At 36.4% G+C, this 18,836-nt stretch overlaps 1 protein-coding gene across 1 annotated transcript in view; it reads right to left on the reverse strand.

Annotated features, from left to right (window-relative positions):
* Positions 1-313: 313 nt before the first annotated feature.
* Positions 314-18,836, reverse strand: part of LOC114326367 (nucleolar protein 10) — a 39,905-nt gene continuing 21,382 nt past the window's right edge. The window contains exons 5-8 of the mRNA XM_028274724.2: positions 17,947-18,242; positions 14,582-14,966; positions 3,642-3,907; positions 314-620 (exon numbers count right to left, since the gene is read on the reverse strand). Coding sequence (XP_028130525.2) covers positions 401-620; positions 3,642-3,907; positions 14,582-14,966; positions 17,947-18,242 — 1,167 coding nt within the window. The 3' untranslated portion in view covers positions 314-400. The remainder of the gene's footprint in view (positions 621-3,641; positions 3,908-14,581; positions 14,967-17,946; positions 18,243-18,836) is intronic.

Raw genomic sequence — 18,836 nt, forward strand, 5'->3', positions numbered from 1 at the left:
TATATATTTTTTCAAATTTAGAATATGACAACAAGGGGAAAATTACGTGCATTCCTTATTGTTTGACTTCTAGTTTATTCTAACGTTTTTGCAGCGCTATCGGGTTCTGAGGTCAGAAATATTGAATGACGTAAGCATATTTTTTGTAGTAAAAAAACCATATGTATATGCACCACTTTCTTATACTCTCACTTCTTCCCAAGATTATTCCCACCACTTGCCAATGAAACGATCTCTAAGCGAAGTCATTATAACTAGATCATTCTAGATCGATTATGAAGTCGATATTGGAGTTACTGAAAATGAAGCACAATTCTCAATTATACTTTTATTTATTAAAAACAGTGTAAATTATTACATAACAAAATATAACAATGTTACATTATTATCATTTTTTAAACTATCTACGCCTTCCTCCAAAGAATTTTGATTTGAATTTAGACTTAATACCATGAGCAGGCCTTACAAGACGTTTCCTTTCTTCCCTGTGTTTTTTATTTTTCTCCTCTAATGACATATTCCTCTTTTTACGGGTAGAGAATGTCATCTCTCGGTTGCCTACAGAGCCTAAAAATTTCACCGACGTATCTTCTGATTGCAATCTTTCACTAAGTGTAGCCCTAAAAATATGAATATTAGTAATTATTATTGTTCTGAAGCTATTTTCTTGCGGAATCTTAACCCTTTAAACTCCGGTAACGCGCATGCGCGTCCAAATATAGATCAGTGCCATATAGACTATAGCGTATATAGGGTAAGCCCGTCCATGGCCCGTAAGTATTCAAAGGAAATTATTTCTGCGGGCACAGAAGCTGATGTTAGAAATATTAAACCGGAGCTGAAAGGGTTAATGACATTTAGTAATAAGAATAAGCGACAATTTTACTATAAAATAAGTTTAATTTGAGGTTTATATTTCCACTTCGGAAATCGTGCTCATCCGTATCTTTAAGTTAAAGTTGATTTGATGTAATCGAATGAACTATCTTCCAATAAAAGCCGTCCCAGGAATGCAACTCAAAAATATTGACACTATCATTTTGAAGTCATCTTTAAAATGTATAATATATGTCTGAATTCGAAAGCTTACGAAAATGACAATGGAAGGATTCACAGTAGCAATAATAACAGATGACGGAATCACCAAAAATATAGAAATAGCAACTGAAGTAAGACACGGCGACTTTCTATCAACGTCACTATTTAATGTCGCTAAAGAAGGAACAATTAGAGCTGCAGAAATAAAAGGTACAATTATTATAACATCGACGTCGCAACTTATGGCGCATGCTGACGACATAGGAGTCTCGATCTAACCTTTGTTGGAGACGGTCGCATAAATTTATTTTTTGTACAAAAATATCTAGTAACCAGTTTTTGTTCGAAACTATATCGTTAATTAGTAATATTAATTACCAGTGTTTTAAAAAGGCAAATAAAATAAAACAAGTACTATTTCCATACGCCAAAATACCGGCAAATAAAGTCATAGGCTTCTCATAAACAATTGTTCGTGATGTATAACACATTTAATTGTGATACAGGATGAGCGACAATGTAGAAGTCGTAGACATAGACAATCCGTTTCTAAATTCAAATAAAATGAGTAGATCTCCGATGAGAAGATCAACTTCAGAAGAATACACCGCTAACTTGCAAACAAATACCATGAAACAACCATCGAGAGATTCAACCTCAACCACAACCTCGTCTAGTGAGCAACAAAGCAATGAAAATTTCTCAACCAATATAGTGCCTCAAGAGACTGAGTCGACTGACAATCAACATGAACAATCAGGTAACTCTTTTCATTCTAATCATGTTTCTTCTTCTTCTTATCATCCATCACAAATATATATCAAATGCCTTTATAACAACCAAGTAAAGATCCATCCCACAACCTCTGAACATTACCAAAACATGGCCAAAGCACTCAATGAAAAAAAAAACACACTATTATACCTACCAAACAAAGGAAGAAAGAACATTCCGAGTTGTGCTTCGTAATATGCATCAGACAGAAATGCTTTAAAAGTTGAGTTAGGGAAAATGGGACACGAAGTAACCAACATAGCTAATATATATAAGAATGGATCCAAAACGGCGCTTCCGATTTTTTATATAGAACTAAAAACTTAGCGAAATAATAAAGACATATATGAAGTGAGAGCACTCCAGAACATGATTGTGTCCCGCGAACCATCACATCCCAAGCGTCAGCTTCCCAATGTACCAAATGTCAACGTTATGGCCAAACACAAAAATTCTGCTATATGCCTCAAGGATGCATAAAGTGTGCAAGTAATCATCATGTATACAAACAAATACAAAAAGAAAAGTTCCCCAACTTAGACAGAAACAAGAAACCCATAGAACAGACACCAATAAAATTAACAGTCAAACAGTAACCCCTGGTGTTTCTTACGCTCAAAAAACGTCAGGAAATAGTCAAACAGCTGAAATCACAAACCAACAAAGTAATGTTGGCTCAAACCAACAAAACATCCAAACGACAAAGCACACGGCGACACAGCTATCATTATCAAATCTAATATAAAACACCATGAGCTAAATAAGTTCAGTGAAAAGTGTAACACCATAGCAATCAATGAAAAAATCCAGGCAGGAAACAGAACCTACTGGAAATACAACAAATTCCTCAAAACAAAGAAGCAGCAATTAGATCAGTAACCACATATGGTGTTGAAGTAATGTGTCTGACAAAGAAAGATGAAGAAAGATTGAGGATCCTAGAAAAAAAAAATAATTCGGAAGATTAATTAACTTAGGTAATAATGAATTTAGAAAACTGATGAACCACGAAATAAGAGAACTTTTGAAAGGAGAAGACATCGTCAGATTTATCAAGGCACAGAGACTCAGATGGAGAAATTCAGAAGCCGTTATCAAGAAAATTACCAAATGGAGACCTATATCAGGCAGACCACGAGGAAGACCCAAAACCAGATGGGAGAACCAGATAGTCGAGGACCTTAAGAAAATGGGAGTTAGAGAATGGGTAACCAGAAGTAAAAACAGGAACGAATGGAGAAAAATTGTAGAAGATGCCAAGTCACACAACCAATTGTAAAACCAAAATGTTAATGCGGACTGATACCCCGCAGCAAATGAATCGGAAGAGGGCGGCAATCACTTCGCTAGGAGTGTAGATGCCATGATGAATGATATGTCTGAATTGTCAATACGAATGAGTCAGATAAAAATTAAATTAGAACGTATTTTTGAGGTGATATGAGGCAATTTACTGGTCAACTGAGGATTGAACCAGAAGAGATCCTTAAACTACAACAGGAGAAAAAAACATGGTTTGGTACAAAGGTCTTATGACCAAGTGCCCAGACATAAACGTGTCTCGCCTAAACTAAGAAGAAAACGTGCATCATATTGCTTGCCTTTCAAACAAAAATTAAAATGAGCTTTGCTATTCGGAGTCAAATTCAATAAACCACTTTCTGAGTTTGAACTGTGCATTTATGGCCTTTACAACATATTCTACAAATAACTCCCTACACATAAGTAACTTCTTTGGCAGTAAACAAGATGACACATGCCACTCAAGATGTACAAAGTAAATTAAATATTAATGTATGGCAACTCACTTAAAATTTTACAATACTTACTTATTAAGTTTCTTCCTCAGACTATTCAGTCCTTTAAACTCTTCCCCTTGTCTCAATTCGTACAATTTCGGCTGCTTCTTCAATTCGTCTTCCATTAATTTCTCTTCTTCCTCTTGGTCACGTAGCTCTTTCTGTTTGTGTTCCCTACGTATAAGTTTGTGTTGTTTCTTGAGGTCTTTGGTCCAAGTATGTTCGTCATCGGAACTTTCCTCCTGTTCAGATTCGTCGTCTGATTCCTCTGAACTATTCTTTCCTTCCCTTTCCTCCTAAAAATTTAATGGAATGCTTTTTTTATTTTCGCACAATATAGTATTTATTCTATCCATAAACTAAAAATGCATTTTAGATACGAATGAGAAAACTATGGCCAAGAGTAAGCGTGTGCACTAATTTTAAGAGTTACATTGTACAACATACATGAATGATTTGTGGAAACTTTATAAAGGAACAAAATATGAAGAGATGGCTTAATACAAAGAACTCCGCTAGGGCTTTTTCGAATACTTTTTGTATGTCTATAAATTCAGTTCGATTTTGCATTTGGGACTAATTTGTTAATATATTTTAAGAAGCAACTGCATAAGTAATTAAAAGCTGTAAATAATTCAGTGTATATAAATCCAACCGTGCATTTTAAATAAAAATAAAATTTAATTGATAATAAAAAATAAACAGTTAACCTATCCCCAGGAGTTCGACAGTGCTCAATATTAGGTTCTGTACACTCTAGGTTCTACATAACCATAAACATGAAGTACCAACAAAACTGCATCCAAGTCAATTCACCAATTTTCTGATAATAGACCAGGGCATTTAGCTCAAAATAAATCGATTTTTAAATACAGCACCTAGAGACTTCCAACTTTCTGCATTGTGTTCAGAATAATGTCAGGAAAAAAGTCTACTATACAAATATGGGTGGAAATGCATAGTTGCATTTTAAAGTGCATAAAATGCATCAAAAAGTGAATAAACATGTCAAAATAAGTGTATTATGTGCCACATATTGTTACTCGGAGGTTTTTGTGGTCACTGAAGACGAATATGCCATCACAACCTACCACCGGAGCACATGGTGCCCAGGTTCACTGCTAAGGCAAGTTATCTGAAGTTTCTAGGGTTTTCGGCACCAAATTGATGCAAACAGATTACTCGGAGGTTTTGGAGTCGCTGAACAAGAATACGACATTAGAACCGAGCCCGGTGCACCTGGTGCACAAAAGCCCCTTAAACTCGAGAAGATAACATATCTTAGTAGTGACCTTGAGCACCAGGTGGTCTGGGGGGTCGGTTCTGATGGCGTAATACGCATTCGGGTTCAGTAACCCCTAAAACCACTCGTGTAATCTGTTTGCATCAATTTAGTGCCGAAATCGCACGAAATTTCAGAAGATGACGTCATCCTAGATACCAGGTGCTCCGGATATCAGTTCTGATGGCGTATTCGTTTTTAGCAACCCCAAAAACCGCCCGAGTAATCTATTTACATCAATTTAATTCCGAAAACCTTCGAAACTTCATAAGATGACGTGCCTTAGCAGTGACATTGGGCACCAGGTGCTCCGTGGGTCGGTTCTGATGACGTATTCGTGTTAAGTGACTCCAAAAACCTCCAAATAATCTGTACAATTTAGTGCCGATAACCCTCGAACCTCCAAATGACGTGCCTTAGCAGTAACCCTGGACATCAGGTGCTCCGGAGGTCGTAGTTCTGAGGGCGTAGTCCTGTTCAGCGACTCCAAAAACCCCCGAGTATTAAAAGCTGGCCCTTAATATGCCTGTTTTGACATGTTTATCCACTTTTTGATGCATTTTATGCACTTTAAAATGCAAGTATGCATTTTCACCCATTTTTCTATTATAGACTTTTTCCTGACGAAATCCTGAACACAATTCAAAGTTGCAAGTCTCTAGGTGCTGTATTTAAATAAAAGTCGATTTATTCCGATGTTTTAGTGCTAAATGCCCTGGTCTAATAGTGTTTAACCCAGCCTGAGAGACTTGCACATTCCTTGAGAATGATATTCGGGTGATACAATTCATTAGGGCGAAGAGGAATGCCCGCCGCAATCCTCAAGACTATCCTCTTCCCACCCGATAGCACTCTGATGCGCTATAAGGGCTCTCTATGACCAAAGTGCTTATCATATGGGAGTCCTGGGTACAAGGACTCCCGCACGAAATCTCTATTCCCTCTATCTCTAGTGACTTATCATTTTTCTATAGTAGACTTTGTTCCTGACATTATCCTGAACACAATGCAAAAAGTTGCAAGTCTCTAGCTGCTGTATTTAAGAATCCATTTATTCTGGTGTTTTTAGCGCTAAATTCCCTGGTCTATAATAATGACAGTACTTAATTAATAATGTAACCTAAATAGCTAACATTATACAGAGTGGGCCAAATAAAAGTGTCCACCTCGATATTTGGCAGTATTTATTGGATTTTAAGAAAATGACGAAACAGGTCGATTTTTGATCTAAGGGGGACACATTTTTACGGTACATACATCTGTCCTTTGTCAACCCCCTCACTTCCACATCCCCACCCCTTATTTTTAAATAGGGAATAGGGGTTGTGTGCTAGCTCTTTTGAAAGGTTATTCAATTCTCTATTCAGTAATGTAAACATTAACATAATTTTTTATACCTACTTCTTATGCCCAAGAATTTTTTTTAATTAAATGAATTGACACAAAAAGAAGAATGTATGTAATTTATTTAATCCAAAATACATTCTACTGCTATCACAAAACAGAGAAAAAATGTTTTTTGATAAATAAACATTGCTTTTTGCTTAAATTCAATGTTCAAGCTGCCACCCATCTGACTCTTGGTAGGTTGAATATTGAATTTAAGCAACAAACAATATTTATTTATCAAATAAACAGTTTTTTCTGTTTTCTGTCAGCAGTAGAATGTATTTTGAGTTAAATAAATTACATATATTCTTCTTTTTGTGTCAATTAATTTAATTTAAAATTATTTTTCTTGGACACCCTGTACAAATAATTATGCCAATGTTAATATTACTGAATAGAGAATTGAATAACCTTTCAAATGAGCTAGCACACGACCCCTATTCCCTATTTAAAAATAAGGGGTGGGGGATGTGGAAGGGAGGGGGTTGACAAATGACAGATGTATGTACCGTAAAAATGTGTCCCCCTTAGATAAAAAATCGGCCTGTTTCGTCATTTTCTTAAAAAATCTAATAAATACTGCCAAATATCGAGGTGGACACTTTTATTTGACCCACTCTGTATATTGCGTTACGAATTATAAGAGATGAAACACACTCTTATTATAAGCTCTTCTTCATTTTCGCATATCCTTTTACCCATTACAGCTGTTAGATTCATCTATTTTAGCTCATAATTCGCTAGTTATTTTTGCTCCCAGATTTTCTATTCCATTTTCCCAGTTTTTCCTTGGTTTCCGCTTCTTCTTTTGCTTCATCAAACCCCATTCTTCATTGATTTATTTTCATCTATCCTTACAATACATTCAAACCATTCTTCTTCTTAAAGTCCGTCTCCTATCGGAGGTTGGAAATCATCACAGCTTCCTTATTTTACTGGCGGCCGCCCTAAATAGGTCGATGGAACTGCAGCCGAACCATTCCCTCAGATTTCTTAACCAAGATATTCTGCGCCTACCGATACTTCTCTTACCCCTGATTTTACCCTGGATGATCAGTCTCAGCAGCGAGTATTTGTCACCTCTCATAATAGTCCAGTCGGGTTAGACGAATAACAGGCCTAACCTTGCATTAACGAATTGGACGAATAACCCCAAATTTTATTTTTCTAATCTTTAGGGAGGGTCAATATTAGTAAAAATTTAAAATCTCGACTGAATTCCACCGTTGCGTTAGCCGCCATCTTGATTTTAAACGAGAACCGTTTTTGCTCAATATCTCCGCCATTTTCAATTTTTTGACAAAAAGTGTAGAAACTGAAATTGTTGAAAATACGATTTTCTATAATTTCATTTATTATAATTTTTTTCGGGCGGTCGATATTTTCCGAGTTATGAGGGGAAAATTGTGACAGTTGGAGCCTAATTATTGAATTATTGAATTATCTCGTTTATTATTAGTTTTACAACAAATATGTACCTGTACAAAAATGAAGAGAATTAAATTCTACACAATTTTGATCTCTTTCATTTTTTTGCTAAAATTAATATTCAAGGTAGTACGTATGCGGTAATGGCGCGAGCGTAAGACCGGATTGATTTTATAGCAATTGTTTTTGTTCAATATCTACGCCATTTTCAACTAAAATGGTTCAAAATATAATTTCCTACAATTTCTTTTTAACAATTTTTTTCATGCGGTTGATAGTTTCCGAGTTACATGGGAAAATAATAAAAAGTGGTGGGGGGAGCATAATTATTGAATTGAATTTTGTATTCGAGCTGCCCCAAATTTTATAATTATATCCTTTAGGAGAGATCAATATTAGTGTAAATTTAAAATCTCGACTGAATTCCGCGGTTGAATTAGCCGCCATATTGATTTTAAATGAGAACTGTTGTTGCTTAATATCTCCGCCATTTTCAACTTTTCGACATAAATGGAGGGAAAGAAAATTGTTGGAAATGCAATTTCCTACAATTTATTTGGCACAATTTTTTTTATACGATCAATATTCTCCGAGTTAAGGGGGAAAATAATGGAAGCGGAGGGGAAGCATAATTATTGAATTGTCTCATTTATTATTAACTTTACGACATAATTGTACATAAACAAAAATAAAGAGAATTATATTTTGTACAATTTTTGAAACTTCCAATGAAACATCAACCAAACTAAGTATATAAAAGACATTATATACATTAAGTTCACTTAATTTTATTAACTAGCGGGTTTTATTGGTTGAATTTGTCTGTCGATATTTTAAGTTTTATGTCAGCTAATATATCGTGATGTTCCAACAATTTTTTTTTATTTTGGACCCTGCTGGGGGAATTTTCCCATTTCCCCCCCTTTTAGACCCGCCACTGGTTCTCTCGAAAAATTGTAGTAAATCGTAATTGCAACAATTTCAGTTCTTACACTTTTTGTCGAAAAGTTGAAAATGGCGGAGATATTGAACAAAAACAATTGCTACAAAATCAATCAGGTCTTACGCTCGCACCTTTACCACATACGTACTACCTTAAATATTGATTTTATCAAAAAAAGAACGGCATCAAAATTGTACAAAATTTAATTCTCATCATTTTTGTATAGGTAAATATTTGTTGTAAAACTAATAATAAACGAGATAATTCAATAATTATGCTACAACTGTCACTATTTCCCCTCATAACTCGGAAAATATCGACCGCACGAAAAAAATTATAATAAATGAAATTATAGAAAATCGCGTTTTCAACAATTTCAGTTTCTACACTTTTTGTCAAAAAATTGAAAATGGCGGAGATATTGAGCAAAAACGGTTCCCGTTTAAAATCAAGATGGCGGCTAACGCAACGGTGGAATTCAGTCGAGATTTTAAATTTATACTAATATTGACACTCCCTAAAGATTAGAAAAATAAAATTTTGGGGCAGCTTCTAATGCAAGGTCAAATGCTATCCCGACTGGTCTATAACATGGCCAAAGTATTCAAGCTTTCTTCTTTTAACAGTAAGTACAACTTCACATCCTTTTCCGATCCGACGTAAAATTCCGACATTCGTCACGTGGTCCACCCAAGATACACGTAGCATTCTACGGTAACACCACATCTCAAAAGCTTCAATGTTTTTAATGCTGCCCATCAAACCATTAAAGTTGTTTTATTTCTATTTTGGTTATTAACTTTTTTGTTTCAAGATCTAGCATATGCTTTAGTCGGTAGTACAGTAGCGTCTTCAGATCTACTTTTTTGCTTAAATGGTTCTGTTCATTTCATCTTCTTCTTGATGTGCAGCTGAACTAGATTCTGAAGTTCTTCAACCAGACCCAACTCCAACCAACTCCAACCCTTCTTCTTTCCAGACGCCGCTTTCCAAATATTTTTCCTTGCAGGATGGCTTGTAGGAGGGCATATCTGGATTCATTTCGCATAATGTGTCCGAAGTATTGTAACCTTCGAGATTTGATGGTGGTCAGTACCTTTCGATTCTTCTTCATTCTTCTGAGGACCTCCTCACTTGTGACCCGGTCAGTCTACGGGATTTTAATTATTCTCCGATATAGTTTAAGCTGGAGCACATTCTGTTGGACTAATGGTGGATGGATGGTCCAATATTAGGAACGAGGCTGTCCTAAACTTTGTTGTAACAACTCCAAAGCCATTCCTTTTTAAAATTATGCCCACAGGCACTGCACCTCATACTGCAGAATATATGGCAAAAACCCTTGGTGCAGTAATACGTGAAATCGGTCCCCGAAAGGTATTTGGTATAGTCACAGACAATGCAGCAAACATGAAAGCTGCTTGGGCCTTGATTGAAAATGATTTTGATAATAACATTTTTACCTATGGATGCTTTGCTCATTCTCTTAATTTAATATTTACCGATCTCAAAAATTTAACAAGTCTGAAATCGTTTACTGCCGAGGCTGTTGCCCTTACAAAGGCCATCCGACAAAGCCACATATTATCTGCGTGGGTAAAGGAAAAACAAAACGAATTAAAAATAAGTTGCAGTCTTAAACTCCCAGTGCCTACCAGATGGGGATCATTAGTTCTTTGTCTACAATCATTGCTTGCTAACAAACAAATAATAAAAAGGATGGCTATCAATGAAGAAGTTGAAAAGGCAGTAAGCAAACACCCATCTTTAAAAAAAAATGCTCTAAGCGATATATTTTGGGACCGGGTACAAGGATACATTATGCTTCTGGAACCAATTGCTAACACAATTACCTCTGTAGAAGGTGACACACCAACGATTTCAAAATGTCTGCATTTATTTAAAAAAATGGTTAACACCTCATTAGAAAATGTCACTAAAAGTCCATTGTTATCCAAAGAGGAAGCATATACAAGGGCAATTTTTGAAAATCGGAAGAAGTTTGCTATTTATAGTGTTCATTTTGTAGCTAACCTTTTGGATCCAAAATATCGTGGCTGTGAACTTAGCTCAGATGAGATGGTAAATTTTTTTAGGTTATAGTGGGTTTTATTTATATTTATATTAATTTTTTTATTTAATGTAGACTGATGCGACAGAAGTCATATACAAAGTAGCACAGAAGATGCCAGATGTCGATGAAGCAGCCGTCTTAGCTGACGTTGTCAATTTTATTGCAAAAGAAGGACTATTCAAAAAGACTTTTCTATGGAATGAGGACACAATTGCAGCTATCAGCCCTATTGCCTGGTGGAGTGGTCTTTGCTCAAATACCGCACTCTCCAAGTTGGCGATTCGTTTTCTAGAGTTGCCAGCGACATCAGCAGCATGTGAAAGATCCTTTTCTTCATATTCGGGAATTCACACCAACAAGAGAAACAGGCTGACCAATACTCGAGCGTCAAAAATCGTGTATGTGGCTCATAATTTAAAATTAATGGCTGAACTACAGCCAAGTGAATCATCCAGTTCAGAATCAATTGCTGGCCCTAGCTTCACAGTCAATCCTGCATTAGAATCTGAACCGGAACCAATGATAATATCCAATTAAGATCAGTCGGAGTGTGTCTTTGAAAGTGATGAAGAGGAAGCTTCAGAGTCTGAAGAAAATGCAGATAGCGACGGGACGGATCAGTGTTCATTTAAGGGATTCGGTTAATTAATTGAACCTTTTCAATCATTAAGACGTTGTTTTTTTTATTTGATAAATTTTTATTACTTATTTTTGCTTTGATTTTGCAAGTTAACGAATAAACTCTTCTTATTTTGTTTATACCCATGGTCTTCTTATTTAAAGGATTTATACGAAATTAATTATGAAACGAAATAATACTTATTTTGTTATAAAATTATACAGAATATTATATTTATTATATGTTTTTGTCATTAAATAAACTGTACCCACTTAAAAAATCAAAATAAAAAAAAAAAAACGAAAAAAAAAAACAAAAAAAACGAAGGCTTCGTTTTTTTTGCAATAAAAAACGGTTTTTAAAAAAAAAACGGTACCGTTTTTTATTGGTTACATCACTAACAGCGGATAAATATTATACCACCAGCTCTTTACCGTAGTTACTTCAACGTACAAATAAATGAATTTACAGTGAGTAGTGTTACTTCATCAACCCTTATGGTAGGGGGTAACCACCCCTCAATCATCTGAGATGGTTCAGGTAAACAGGAACCACCATAACCTTCAACTCTGCGATTTGCGGTGTGATTCCAGTAAAGGTTTCTAATTATTTTCAGATCAAATGTTAATTCCTGCTTATTTTATTACTTGCATCATCTTGGCGTGCTGTACTCGATCAAACGCTTTCTCGTAATCAACCAGACATGCGAATACGTCGTAATTGACGTCTCTGCCTCTTTGGAATAAGACTAATATGGAAAAGCCTCTTTCGTACCAACAGCATTCATGAACCCAAACTGGTTGGGGGAAATTTAACTCTCACACAGCTTGTAAATTCTCTTGTCTTTTATTTATTTCATAGTAAAGTAGATTATTTGCTTTCCTTTTCCTCTGAGCATGTCTAAATCTAAGTTACCATCACTACCCTATATAAACAATATTTTTTTAGAGTTAGTGGATCAGAGACTTTATACTGGGACGTAAGAAAAAGTAGCTCGCACAAACCTTATGGAAATTAGGTCCAAGTGGATTTAGTTCATACTTTGGCAAAATACTCTTTGAAGCATTGTGATGAAAAGTTCTCATGGGCACAACTCGATTGGATGGAGGATTTTCAAGATATAGAGGCACAAACTCGGAAACTTATATGATTTACTGGGTATTCCAATTCCCTGAGTTATGGTTATCTGGCAACATGTAGAAGTTTGAATCAAAGAAAAGTACTAGTAGTCTAGGATTTTTTCCTGGCTATCTAATGGCGACCTTTACTTTGACGACCTTGACCTTCAACGGACGTCATCTTCTAGAGTTTCGAGGGTTTTCGGCATTAAATTGATATAAATAGATTACTCATGGGTTTTTGGGATCACTAAACACGAATATGCCATCAGAATTGACCTCTGGCGCACGTGGTGGCAAGGGGCACTGCAAGGGACGTCATCTAGAGTTTCGATGGTTTTCGGCATTTAATTGATGCAAAAGAATTACTGGAGGGTTTTTTGAGGTCGCTAAACACGAATATGCCACCCGAACTGACTCGCGGAACACCTGGTTTTCAAGGTCAATGAAAGGGGCTCCTGGAGTTTCGAGGGTCTTCGGTCCTACATTAATGCAAACGGATTAGTTATAGGCTTTTGGGGTTGCTGAACACGAATACGTGATCAGCACAGACACAGGAGCACCTGGTGTCTAAGACAGGTTATCTTCTGGAGTTTCGGAGGAATCAAATGGATTAATCTTAGGTTTTTGGGGTTTCTGAACATGCATACACTATCAGATCCGACCCACGAATCACATTGTGCCTATGGCACGTCATCTTCTGGAGTTTCGACGGATTTCGGCATTAAATTGATAAAAACGGATTACTCATGGCTGTTTGGGGTCGCTGAATGCTAATACGCCATCAGATCCGACCCACGGAGCACCTGGTGCCTAAGGTTATTCATCTTCTCGAGTTTCTAGAGTTTTCGGCATTAAATTGATACTAATGGATTACTCATGGCTTTTAGGACTTTCAGAACACAAATACGCTATCAGAACAGACACCGGAACACCTATCGCCTAAGGCACGTCATCTTCTGGAGTTTCGAGAGTTTTCGGTACTAAATTGATGCAAACGGATTGGTACACACCGAGTACTCTCGGAGGTTTTCTGAGTTGCTGTTCAAAGAAAGCGTACAAATTTGTGAATAACTGTGTTGTGCTATTCAATTGTTTTAATTATTTATAAATATAAACTCAATTTATATCTGACAATGTTTTTCCTTCATTTATTTTAAGATCGATTTACTATATTCTATTTTGATAGTGTTATTCATCCTGGTCACTAGATACTCCAGAGTATTTTATCTAAGTCATATTCGTGTTCAGCAACCCCAAAAACACAAGAGTAATCCGCTTGCATCAATTTAGTACCGAAAACTCTCGAAACCCCAGATGACGTGCCTTTGGCACCAGGTACCCCGGTGTCTGTTCTGATGGCGTATTTGTGTTCAGTAGCCCCAAAACCATGAGGAATACCCATCTGCATCAATTTAATGCAGAAACCTGTCGAAACTCCAAAAGAAGACCTGTCTTAGGTACCAGGTGCTCCGTGGGTTGGATCTGATGGCGTATTCACGTTCAGCAGCCCCAAAAACCTATGAGTAATCCGTTTGCATCAATGTAGTACTGAAGACCCTCGAAACTCCAGGAGCCCCTTTCATTGACCTTGGAAATCAGGTGCTCCAGGAGTCGGTTCTCTACTAATATTATAACAGTATAGCTTATACAGTTTAGTCCGGGAATCTTTACCCGTGGGTCATCATTTAAAGCATACGAAATAAGTCGATGATAAGTCGGAAATTGAAATTCACTAAACGCAACAGCAAGTGACAGTAAGTGACTTGCTGTTGCGTTTAGTAAATTTCAATTTCCGACTTATCATCGACTTATTTCGTATGTTTTACATGATGATGCACGGGTAAAGATTCCCGGACTCAACTGTACGTAACATCCGTGTAGCGTTGGCACTTTTGCCATTAAATGTGCAACTAATATAAACTGGATAACTAAATAATTGCTACAAAATTACATAATAAAATATAGCTTAAATAAAAAGATAAAAGTTAATGTAAAGAAGAGTTTACATTATGAACAGTTCCATTATGAGTTCCAGAAGAGTTTACAGTTCCATTATGAACTTATACACGTATGTATATCATATAAATATGAGTAGAAAAAATTATTTTGCTTACCTCTACTGGTTCAAATTCTTGTGTCACAAGTTTTTGTTTTAATTTCTTGGCCTTTGCAGTCTCTAACCTAGATAATACTGGATTCAGTAACCGATATTCATCAGTATTTTTATCAACTTCAAAATCTGGGTTATCAAACAAGGCTTTGAATCGATTATCAGCAAGCAAATTGGCCGCTGTAGTTTTATTTTTCTTGCTGTTCTGTTCGTCATTCATGAGTTTAAGGGCCAAGTCTTTGTTAACTTTAGGAAGTTTGTTAACTTGTACCCTATTTTCCCTATCTTTTTCTATCGTTTCCCTAATCTTCTTCTTTCTATACTCTTCGAATTCAAATGGATTTGCTACGGACCGTGCCTTCTTGTAAAGTCGAATATCCATAAAGTATCTGAAATTAGAAGTGTAAATGTAATCAAAACCAAAAAATTGTTAAATATTACAAAAACTATAACATACTATATAATATATTATAGTATAATACATAGTATAGTAATAATAATAATATATAGTATAACGTACATATTATGTACGTTTAACAAATGCTTAGTCAAATCATATAATGATAATAAGTTGAGCTATCTGAAAAAGCAATAAAAATGGTAAACAAAAAAGACCTTTCAATTCATAGACACGCAAAATGTACAGAAATCGCCACAACAGAAGCCAAAAACTATTAAACCCATTTTACCGAGGATCGAAAAAAAGTGGCTATAACAAAAAGTTTTTCGCTAAAAGACAGCTTTATCTTTCAACATATCTGCTTATTTAACTTTATTTCAACAATATTCAATATACAGTATGGTGCAAATGAAAGGAATAAATTCGTTATTTCGTAAACCGGCTACTTTAAGAAAAAAACCCGAAACAGGTCGATTTTTATTTTTAAGTTATGATATTGTGGCGTGTATGGTATACTAGTGACATCATCCGTCTGGGCGTGATGACGTAATCGATTATTTTTTTAAATGAGAATAGGGGTCGTGTGCTAGCTGATTTGAAAGGTTATTCAATTCTCTATTCGGTAATATAAACATTAACATCATTATTTATACGGGGTGTCCAAAAACAATTTTTTTAAATTAAATTAATTGACAGAAAAAGAAGAAGGTATGTAATTTTTTTAATTCAATATACATTTACTACTGTCAGAAAACAGGAAAAAATGTTTATTTGAAAATACATTGCTTTTCGCTTAAATTAAATGTTCAAATTTCCAAAAAGTAGGTGCCTAGCGAGAACTGGCTTGAACATTGAATTTAAGCGAAAATCAACGTTTACTTTTCAAATAAACATTTTTTTCTGTTTTATGATAGGAGTAAAAAGTATTTTGAATTAAATAAATTACATAGATTCATCTTTTTTTGTCAATTAATTTAATTTAAAAAATTGTTTTTGGACACCCTATATAAATAATTATGTTAATGTTTACCTTACTGAATAGAGAATTGAATAACTTTTCAAATGAGCTAGCACACGGCCCCTATTCTCGTTTAAAAAATTATCAATTACGTCATCACGCACAGATAGATGACGTCACTTATGTCATATATTATGCTAAAATACCAAAATTTTAAAATTAAAAATCGACCTGTTTCGGGATTTTTCTTTAATGTCGCCGGTTTACGAAATATGAAATTTATTCCTTTCATTTGCACCATACTGTATGAGTGCTAGTTCTTTCTTTAACAAGACTATCAGCAATTCTTTTAGGCCCTAGCACTCATGACAAAGTTGGTATGGTACATCGGGGCAGGGCCCACTTGCCAGCCCTTGTTAGCCCTAAGCTCAGATAGCCTGGACTAGTCCCCCACAGCATCACTAAATTCCAGGGACCCCTCCATTGTAAATACTGACGCCTTTTGCCCTTCACGGACAATCATGCGTCGGAGTCTGCTCCCCTCAACCGCTCAAGCATAGGAACCTACACCAGTCCCGACACCATTTACGGTGCGTGACTTCTTAAGCTGTCGCTCTCGGTATTCGGGACGTGTTACTAGAGATCTAGGCCTCTTCTTAAATGCTTTGGCCCCTCCATTCTGCAGGGTTACCACTGAGTCCTCATGTGCATCCTGAACCCTGGTATAAGGGAAGGAAATTCCCTCCGAACACGAGACAGAAGCGCGGGGCCCTGACTTAAACCCGCTACCACGAGCCACTGCCCGAGCCTCTTTTCTATCGTTAACTTCTCCATTTCTGTTTTTAGTACTGAGAGGGCATTGTCTGCATTTCCCCCTCTGAGCCACCGCGGCCGCTAGAAGAAGCATTCTCCAAGGAGAGGCCCTCTAGCAGCGGGCCGAGGGCGCGGATGGAGGATTGCGTCATTACAGCTTTCAGGGGAGTTGGAATAGAACTCTCCGAAGAGAAAGCCCCCTTGGGGGAGCTGTTCGACGGTACAGTGGGAACAGAGGCCCCCAAGAAGGAGCTCTCCGATGATGAGGAGACCCCCTTGGGAAGGCTACCACAGGATCAGAGGTAGTGACCCCTCTGGGGACCCACCTATTTGGGTGGAAGTGTTTGATTTTGATTTTGAAATTTGGTTCCTTTTGGTTCCGTCATTTTTGTCCCATGAATAGCTAGGGATATAGTAGGTCCGCCCGGCCAGTGGTCCGCATGACCGGGTAAGACTACTTAAAAGGGGATTTCGCCTGGCGCCCCCAGGGATACGCTACCACTACTACTACTCGAGCGACCTTTCATCTACAGCACATTAATTTCACTTTGAATTGGAGGAGGTGGTCCACGGTGGGGTTTTGGTAGGAGATTAAGAGATGTCACCCTCTTTCTACCCTCCTGACGCCCCACTAGACAGAGTATGTCTTCAGCCGTTTTCCTATCCGCCGTTTGAAGATGCATCCGGTAGGTAACTCTACCCCCGGGCATAACAAAGTTACTTTATTGGGCTTCGCCAATTGCTTAAGGAACTGTTTGCAATTCCGTGATAGTCGGGTTTTAGATATTAACTCTCTGTGAAAGAAAGATATTTATGAAGATGTTTAACAAAACATTAATGCATTATTAAGATGTATGGTATATCTATGGTAGATATATGCGGCAGTTATCTTCCGTGAAGCGGTAGATTTGAGAAGTATTCAATATACGATAAAACCTATCAAAATATGTAATACAAAGTATTACAATGTAGTCACGATAATGCATTTAAGTTATCTAACTGATTACAATATTTAGGATATTTCTACGAAATTAGATAAACAGATAAAAAAAGTCAGATAATACAGAAAAACTTACAATAAAACGATAGAATTGAGTGTAAACGCTGAAAAGATTAACAACACAGTACATTGCAATATCAAAAACGTAGTACAGTAACTAAAATAGTGATACTAAAAAAATACTTCTGCAAAACTTACCCATGCATGTAAGCTCGTAGCAAATTTGTTCCAATAAGATGATCCAATCCCAAATTTTCTAGTTCAGCTTTCGTGATGAATTTGTAATCGTCATATACGTTTTCTGCACTGTTTTCTTCTAATTCTTCCGTTAGAGAATCCAAAAAGCTGGCCCATTTTGGAGCTGGACCCATACTAGGAATATAGTAAGTTTGAATTTTTGGATTTTCGTTAGCGAGGAAAAACAAGCCTGTATTTGGTACTGTACAAAGGTTGTTAAATTCAGAAGAAGCGTCTATTGAAGTGTATAATTTGCCCTAAAATGTAAATCATTTATTTAAATACTTAAACTTAAAATTTAATAGGGAAAACCCCATAGGTGGCTGTATACCATCGTTAAAACAACGCAATAATGAAGTAAAGACTTCTGTTGTATGTTGGTATATAAATTTATTAATTTTTTTTAAATTACCCAAATGGATTATGGAATATCACGAAACGTTTTCGGTCAAAACTGACCATCCTCAGTGTGAAACGTCCAGTGTACAGTAGTTGAAACTAGCTACGCTGAAAGGTCTGAAAACCTTTTAGTTACATTGTTAAACAATTCAACATTAACAGTAATGCGACATTAAGGCCCGGTCTTTTCACCTCTGGATATCTAGTTATCGGGAAGTTTATCTGACAGATTTATATGTAACGTGCCAGATAAACTTTCCGATAACTAGTTATTCGGAGGTGAAAAGACCGGGCCTAAGTCGATGGATTTAGAATTAGATACAACATGTGGATGTAATTCATCTCTGCTCGAATGAAGGCACGTGATGCTTTTGTGAGAGGCAAAGACCAACTTGTGAGAGGTACATACTTCAGTTGGTCTTAACCTCCCAAAAAAGCACCAAGTAATAAAA

Source organism: Diabrotica virgifera, chromosome 1 (genome assembly GCF_917563875.1).
Source record: "Diabrotica virgifera virgifera chromosome 1, PGI_DIABVI_V3a".
In the NCBI taxonomy this organism is placed as follows: Eukaryota; Metazoa; Arthropoda; class Insecta; order Coleoptera; family Chrysomelidae; genus Diabrotica; species Diabrotica virgifera.